The 8,791-nt window shown below is 44.9% G+C and overlaps 1 protein-coding gene across 1 annotated transcript; it reads left to right on the top strand.

Annotated features, from left to right (window-relative positions):
* The first annotated feature begins 869 nt into the window (after nucleotides 1-869).
* LOC138359525 (zonadhesin-like) lies at nucleotides 870-3,227 on the top strand. Its single transcript, XM_069318861.1, has 2 exons — nucleotides 870-953; nucleotides 2,439-3,227. The coding sequence occupies exons 1-2, from the start codon at nucleotides 870-872 to the stop codon at nucleotides 3,225-3,227; spliced, it is 873 nt and encodes a 290-aa protein (XP_069174962.1).
* Nucleotides 3,228-8,791: the final 5,564 nt, after the last annotated feature.

The following is an 8,791-nucleotide window of genomic DNA, read 5'->3' as shown; positions in this document are numbered from 1 at the left end:
GTTCCCTTCCCCCCCCCCCCCCCCTTCCTCCTCGACTAGAATAAATATCAACACATTTGTTGACTTCATGTGAGTGTATAAACTCTATTTTATGTGTTTTTGTTTTGCCGGGACGGGGAAATTTATAGTAGAAAACCCGAGACATTATTTACGGTGTGAGAGAGAGAGAGAGAGAGAGGGAATTGTCGATCAATGGCCGGCGTTGGTGCGTTGTTTTGGTGGTGTTCCTGGTAATGTTAATGATTGCCTCTGATTACTTATCCATGAAGTGCACTCATTCACACGCACGCACGCACGCAAGCATGCTCAAACACACACAGCTTGATCCTGCAGGCACAAATAGTACATACACACTTGCGGACAGTGTTCGGGCGTCGCAGTCTACGAACCCAGGTTCGATTCCCGGTCGAGAGAAAAGCCGGGCAGAGTTTCTTTCATCCTGATGTACCTGTTCATCTAGCAGTAAATAGGTACATGAGAGTTAGACAGTTGCTACCGGCTGCTTCCTGGGGATGTATATGTGTGTTATGTATATATATATATATATATATATATATATATATATATATATATATATATATATATATATATATATATATATATATATATATATATATATATAGTAGGAATGGGACTAGAAAATTAAGTCGGGAGTCAATACACTAGACAACTGTCGGCTAGAAAGGCGGGGTCCAAGAGCTAAGAGCTCGAGCCTACAGACGCAAATATAAACACTCGTACTAAAATGGCTACTTAACTTCAACCCAGATAAGTGCAAGGTAACCAGAACTCATAAGGGAGCAACGAGACCTATTTTAAACAGCACAAAGTAGAAGAAAAACGACTCCACGAAACAGTAAACGAGAAGGATGTTAAATGTTAATATCATCATTAACATCAAAGAAAGTTTCATTCAGAAACATTTAGAAACTTATGGCAAGAAGTCTTCAGGGGTATTAAGAGGTTTCATACATTCTATAACAAAATACTAAACAAAAAGCATTTGAAAAATCCACAATGAAGCAGAATTGCGAGGATTCAACAATAGCGAAAGGCTGACAGGACCGGACCTTACCACAGCGAAGCGAACCGGAATCGCGGAGACATGATTACGACGTACAAAATTCTCGTGAGAGTGTATGAGATTGATAAATAGGACATTTTCAGTGTAAGACAAGGCAGACAAAGGGGGACAGAGGGACATTTGAGGCGTATGTATATATATATATATATATATATATATATATATATATATATATATATATATATATATATATATATATATATATATATATATATATTTATATATATATTTCCGACCAGCCTCATAAATGGGTAGCCTGGGTGGTGGGCATCACATGCCCAGGTAATTACAGGTGTGGGGGGGCAGATGCAGGCTAATAGGCAAGCCCAGGTGTGAAGATGGTCGAGGGGCAGTTAGCTTGGGTCAACACGGGTAATTAGCCAGTTAAGGCGGTGGGAGGGGCTTGTTGGGGCCTGGGTTGAGGCTTCTGAGAAAACTGGTCGTTCCTGCATTCTCTCTCTCTCTCTCTCTCTCTCTCTCTCTCTCTCTCTCTCTCTCTCTCTCTCTCTCTCTCTCTCTCTATCTATCTATCTATCTATCTATCTCTCTCTCTCTCTCTCTCTCTCTCTCGCTCTCTTTCTCTCTCTATCTCTCTCTCTCTCTCTCTCTCTCTCTCTCTCTCTCTCTCTCTCTCTCTCTCTCTCTCTCTCTCTATATATATATATATATATATATATATATATATATATATATATATATATATATATATATATATATATATATCTTGTTCAGCATTTTCAGCATTGGAACTTTTTCCACTGCAAATTCCCCCTCGATATTTTGGACGTTGTTGTCATGTCTGCTCTGTTTGGTCTTTGCTCTGTCGAGGTGAGGTCGAGCATTCACAGCCTCCCACGGTAACTGAGTCGCCCTCAGTCCGTCGACTGGTCTTGTCGCGTGCTGCTGTAAATTATCTAGTTTTAGATCCTATGTTTCAGGTGTGAAATCAAAACCAGGGCTGCATACCTCAAAGATTGGTCTCACGTAGGCTGTATATCCAATGTTCTGAAGGCCTATTTACCTCGGTACCTGAAAGCTATTAGCATATATAATATATTAGTATAACAATTATGGTGTTATACTTCCTTTATATCTTTCTTTTTACTGTTTCCTGGAGTTTTTTTAGCTTTCAGTGTTCCTCTTGGCTTCTTTCCCAGTCTTCATTACTTTGCATTTGGCTAGATTGAAGTCTATCAACCATGTTTTTGACTAGCGCTGCAGTATATCCAGCTCTCGCTACAGTCTCTCACTTCAGTCTCACACTGAGAGAAGACTCGCCACACTGAGAGAAGACCCTCCACACTGAGAGAAAGACCCTCCACACTGAGAGAAAGACCCTCCACACTGAGAGAAGACCCTCCACACTGAGAGAAAAACCCTCCACACTGAGAGAAAAGACCTCCACGCTGAGAGAAAGGCCCGCCACACTGAGAGAAAGGCCCGCCACACTGAGAGAAAGGCCCGCCACACTGAGAGAAAGACCCTCCACACTGAGAGAAAGGCCCGCCACACTGAGAGAAAGGCCCTCCACACTGAGAGAAAGGCCCGCCACACTGAGAGAAAGGCCCGCCACACTGAGAGAAAGGCCCGCCACACTGAGAGAAAGGCCCTCCACACTGAGAGAAAGGCCCGCCACACTGAGAGAAAGACCCTCCACACTGAGAGAAAGGCCCGCCACACTGAGAGAAAGGCCCTCCACACTGAGAGAAAGGCCCTCCACACTGAGAGAAAGGCCCGCCACACTGAGAGAAAGGCCCTCCACTCTGAGAGAAAGGCCCGCCACACTGAGAGAAAGGCCCTAAACACTGAGAGAAAGGCCCGCCACACTGAGAGAAAGACCCTCCACACTGAGAGAAAGGCCCTCCACACTGAGAGAAAGGCCCGCCACACTGAGAGAAAGGCCCGCCACACTGAGAGAAAGGCCCTCCACACTGAGAGAAAGGCCCGCCACACTGAGAGAAAGACCCTCCACACTGAGAGAAAGGCCCTCCACACTGAGAGAAAGGACCTCCACACTGAGAGAAAGACCCTCCACACTGAGAGAAAGACCCTCCACACTGAGAGAAAGGACCTCCACACTGAGAGAAAGACCCTCCACACTGAGAGAAGACCCGCCACACTGAGAGAAGACCCTCCACACTGAGAGAAGACCCGCCACACTGAGAGAAGACCCGCCACACTGAGAGAAGACCCTCCACACTGAGAGAAGACCCGCCACACTGAGAGAAGATCCGCCACACTGAGAGAAGACCCTCCACACTGAGAGAAGACCCGCCACACTGAGAGAAAGGCCCTCCACACTGAGAGAAGACCCTCCACACTGAGAGAAGACCCTCCACACTGAGAGAAAGGACCTAAACACTGAGAGAAAGGCCCGCCACACTGAGAGAAGACCCTCCACACTGAGAGAAGATCCGCCACACTGAGAGAAGACCCGCCACACTGAGAGAAAGGCCCGCCACACTGAGAGAAGACCCTCCACACTGAGAGAAAGGCCCGCCACACTGAGAGAAGACCCTCCACACTGAGAGAAGATCCGCCACACTGAGAGAAGACCCGCCACACTGAGAGAAGATCCGCCACACTGAGAGAAGACCCGCCACACAGGAGCCAAGTGTCTTCCAGACAATTCTTCAGTTTTCTTAACGCTCGTTGTCTCCGAGATCCCTCTATTTGGCACCGTAGAAAACCCACACAAGGGCTGTGAAGACGGGTGAATAAACCTTGAAAATAGCGAAGAAGAAAGGCTGAAAGGGGCAAGAAAAGGATGACAATTGAACGGCTTTTGAAAATAGCTCCGTTGAGCTAATGGAGGCGCCGCCACTGTTGCCATCCTTCTCCATCCTACCAACATCTTCGTCGTCATAAATGAATGGAATTTATAGCCAGAATTCTTTCCCTAATACCCTGAGCTATATGTATATAATTGAATAATGAATAATCTATTTTCGGGAATAATTTCCATAAAAAATTCTGTTTTATTTGTAGTATTGTAAAGGGTGTGTGCGAGGTCTGGTGGTGGTAACACTGGGGGCATAGGAGGGGGGTTGCGGGTGGTCGCCAGACTACGGGATTACTTGGAGAAGAATGGTCGTATAGGTACAAGAGGAGAGATCAGGCCATTGTCTGCCCTAGTACCTTCTTGTGGGCCCGTGGCCACTTGTAAGGGGCCCCGTGGCCTCCTCAATTGCGGAATAAACAATCTTTGTGAGCGGGCAAATATTTATTATTGATAAAAGATAAACAGAGAAGACAACGGAATGACAATTGGCGGGAATTCGAAAGAGAGAGAGAGAGAGAGAAAGGTCTGATCTTCATAGAATCTTAAATGAGGCTACGATAGTTAGCCGTGTAAATATAAGGATGGAAAAACAGATGTAGGGCTTGAACGGCTTCCATTCTTGATCCTCTGGCCTCAATGGTGTGCCAGAGATATTTTTTTTATTCAATCTAGAAACTGTTATTTCTAACCCAATTTAATCCGACGCGAGGTTTCTTTGTGTTCGCCAAAATCGCGCTTTCGCTAATTGGTTGGCGATAAGCTCATTTGGCGGTCATTGTTGTTTCGTCCAACGTGTTCGTTTTGGCGAGGACTTCGTCACGTGTTCGTCTGGGGTGACTGTCAAATTCAAGGCAGACTTTTCGACCCCCATTACCTGGAGGTCCTGTGTATACTGAGAGGTCTCAGTTTATACAGGACAGTGTAAATTGCATAGTTTACTTCAGCCTTTAACAACGCTGAAGACTGACGTAGTTGCTATAGTAGGTCAGTAGGGTATTGTTGTGACCTGAATCACCCTCCCGCGGGTCATAGGCCTTAAGCCCCAACCCTGTTGCTGCGCCTCTAAGTCCGCACCTCACAGTCTCTTCAGTCTAATCGTTAACCTGAGACGAATTATATGTAATTATTATTATTATTATTTTATAGTATTTAAGCAATTATAAAATTGTAGCTACACATAGGAAAGAAAACTGGTAAACAAGGTTATTGATTTGATGTTTCCATATCCAATTAAACCTTAACCCAAATGCAATTAGCCTGTCGGACCCACACAACAAAACCGTCCATCCTCACCCACACAGAAAACGGGAAGTGGGTGCTTGGCTCGCTTGTCTTAAAGGGGGGGATGGAATCCCCTTGGGGGAGGAGGAGGATCTCGACCGTGTAATCCTGGAAATCCTTCTCCGGTGAGGCAGTAATCCCCGGTCATCCTCTTAGTGGTATTACGACCTCATAAACTCATTTAATGTTCACACCTTCAAACGGGCCGAGGTGATACGAGGGCAGGAGGAGGCAGCTGTCAGGCCAAGCTGCACTCTTCATGTTGTCGGTGGGGAGGTGTTAGACACATTATTTTATTGTCATCATCGATACTAGTGGTAAAGATTGCCTCCTTTAGTGATGGTGGTCTCCCTCACGATGCAATATATATATATATATATATATATATATATATATATATATATATATATATATATATATATATATATATATATATATATATATATATATATATATAGGGTCTGATGGTGTAGTGGGTTAAAGCATACTAGTTATGGCAGCTACTGGAAGGTAGTTGTGCTTTCTGGGTTCGAGTCCCACTGGTGGGTGTTGTCCAAAGATTATTAATCTTCACTTGTGGTTTATGCAAGTATAGGCTTATATATATATATATATATATATATATATATATATATATATATATATATATATATATATGTATATATATATATTCTATCTATATATTCTATATAGATATTACATCAGGCGTCGCATCAGACTAGAAATAAAAATGAATTTTGGAGAACTGATTTTTCAATTACCATCGACAGTGAAAAGAAACATGAGAAATATTGAGAAAATTCGTGTTAGAATTTTAATCTTACCTTTTCGGTCATATTTAACAATATATATATATATATGCGAACAAACCTGAATGGTCCCCAGGACTATATGCGAATGAAAACTCACACCCCAGAAGTGACTCGAACCCATACTCCCAGAAGCAACGCAACTGGTAACTACAGGGCGCCTTAATCCGCTTGACCATCACGGCCGTCAAAAGGAAGTGATAGCCGAGGCTATTTGAGCCACTTCCCCGACGGCAACTCGGATGGTAATCTTGGGCATAGCATTTCACCAAAGAATGAGGTGATTTGGTGAAATGCTATGCCCAAGATTACCATCCGAGTTGCCGTCGGGGAAGTGGCTCAAATAGCCTCGGCTATCACTTCCTTTTGACGGCCGTGATGGTCAAGCGGATTAAGGCGCCCTGTAGTTACCAGTTGCGTTGCTTCTGGGAGTATGGGTTCGAGTCACTTCTGGGGTGTGAGTTTTCATTCATATATATATATATATATATATATATATAATATATGTCGTACCTAGTAGCCAGAACGCACTTCTGAGCCTACTATGCAAGGCCCGATTTGCCTAATAAGCCAAGTTTATATATATATATATATATATATATATATATATATATATATATATATATATATATATATATATATATATATATATATGCATGAGAACAAGCCTGAACGGTCGAGCCTGTTGCCTGTTGGTCGAGTGGTTAAGGGATCCTGTACATCAGTTGCATTGCTTCTGGCAGTATGGGTTCGAGTCACTTCTGGGGTGTGAGTTTTCAGTGATATATATATATATTACTAAGAAATCTTAATTTCTCCGGTCAGGACCAATAATCGTCTATCATTGGTGCGGTGGTCACGGTACTGTGCACGTTTAGGGGTTATCCTGCACTGCATGGGTTCGAATCCTGGCCGGGTCAAGTAGAGGGATTTCGATTAGAGTGCTATGGTTTGCATGTTCCTGAAGCCTTCTCACACGTTCTCCCCTTTCTTTTCCGCTTCTGTTTTCCGCTTCTGGTCTTAGTCTTGTTTTAATAACATTATCTTGGTGGCGGATATAGATGCAGAGTGTTCACTAGTGTGTCCCATTCTTCTACTGCTTTTCTAATTATTGTAGTGGCTGTGGATTTTGCATCTATTGCAGCTGCTGTCGTTGTATTGATGTTGAGTTTGATGCGCAGGGCTTCAGTAGCTTCACATTCCAGTAAGTAATGGAATAGTGGCGCCTCTGCTTCTGTTCCACAGATATGACACTCAGTCTATACTCCTAGCCCCAGTCTATAGTCCTAGCCATAGTCTATAGTCCTAGCCATAGTCTATAGTCCTAGCCCCAGTCTATACTCCTAGGCCCAGTCTATAGTCCTAGCCATAGTCTATAGTCCTAGCCCCAGTCTATACTCCTAGGCCCAGTCTATAGTCCTAGCCATAGTCTATAGTCCTAGCCCCAGTCAATAGTCCTAGCCCCAGTCAATAGTCCTAGCCCCAGTCTCTAGTCCTACCCCCAGTCTATACTCCTAGCCCCAGTCTATAGTCCTAGCCCCAGTCAATAGTCCTAGCCCCAGTCTATAGTCCTAGCCCCAGTCAATAGTCCTAGCCCCAGTCTCTAGTCCTAGCCCCAGTCAATAGTCCTAGCCCCAGTCTATAGTCCTAGCCCCAGTCTATAGTCCTAGCCATAGTCTATAGTCCTAGCCCCAGTCTATAGTCCTAGCCCCAGTCAATAGTCCTAGCCCCAGTCTATAGTCCTAGCCCCAGTCTATAGTCCTAGCCCCAGTCAATAGTCCTAGCCATAGTCTATAGTCCTAGCCCCAGTCAATAGTCCTAGCCCCAGTCAATAGTCCTAGCCCCAGTCTCTAGTCCTAGCCCCAGTCTGTAGTCCTAGTCCCAGTCAATAGTCCTAGCCCCAGTCTATAGTCCTAGCCCCAGTCTATAGTCCTAGCCCCAGTCAATAGTCGTAGCCTCAGTCTTTGCACTAGTCTATAGTCCTAGCTCCAGTCTATAGTCCTAGCCCCAGTCTATAGTCTTAGCCCCAGTTTATAGTCCTAGCCTCAGTCTATAGTCCTAGCCACAGTATAGTCCAAGCCCCAGTCTCTAGTCCTAGCCCCAGTCTATAGTCCTAGCCAGTCAATAGTCCTAGCTCCAGTCTATAGTCCTAGCCCGTCAATAGTCCTAGCCCCAGTCTATAATCCTAGCCTCAATCCATAGTCCTAGCCCCAGTAGTCCTCTGCTGAGCAATCCTAATCATCCAATATCCCTAGTCACACCACTATCCTCCCCCGCATCAGTCCTAATCCCAAGAGCCGCCTCCGCAGTAGCCTAGTCTTAGCTACTGGTGACCTCAGTAAGCAAGCTAGGCTTCCAGGCCTAGTCTGGAGTCTCTCTCTCTCTCTCTCTCCCTCTCTCTCTCTCTCTCTCTCTCTCTCTCTCTCTCTCTCTCTCTCTCTCTCTCTCTCTCTCTCTCTCTCTCTCTCTCTCTCTCTCTCTCTCTCTCGTACCATGATACCAAACAAACAGATCCAGTGAGATTCGCTGCTACTCCCGTCACCGATTAAGATCTCACTCAGGTATATTGATTATCTTGTTTATTTTGCTTGTTTGGGCGTTCCATTCACGACCTGCCTACGTCAAAACAACTCAACAATAGGTAGAGGTCGAGCTGTCTATGGAATAGGGAGAGAGGAAAGGGGGAGGTTGTTGGGGAGGAGTGGGTTTAGATCGAGGTAGGGAGTGGGTGGTGGGGGGTTTCTGAAGGTGGGGGGGGGGTGGAGAGGATCGTCAATTGTGGGGGGGGGGTGAGATTTAAGGAGGTTGGTGGATATTTATGGGGGGTGGTGTAAG

The sequence above is a fragment of the Procambarus clarkii genome, chromosome 91 (assembly GCF_040958095.1).
Source record: "Procambarus clarkii isolate CNS0578487 chromosome 91, FALCON_Pclarkii_2.0, whole genome shotgun sequence".
Taxonomy (NCBI): domain Eukaryota; kingdom Metazoa; phylum Arthropoda; class Malacostraca; order Decapoda; family Cambaridae; genus Procambarus; species Procambarus clarkii.
This window is presented reverse-complemented; position numbering and strand designations above follow the sequence as displayed.

What these genes read in the sequence shown, in the direction of transcription:
- LOC138359525 (XM_069318861.1), top strand. Translation starts at nt 870, where the DNA reads ATGTTAAATGTTAATATCATCATTAACATCAAAGAAAGTTTCATTCAG. An exon ending in ATGGCAAGAAGTCTTCAGGG is followed by an intron (nt 954 to 2,438) that starts GTATTAAGAGGT and finishes CACTGAGAGAAG; the next exon opens with ACCCTCCACACTGAGAGAAA.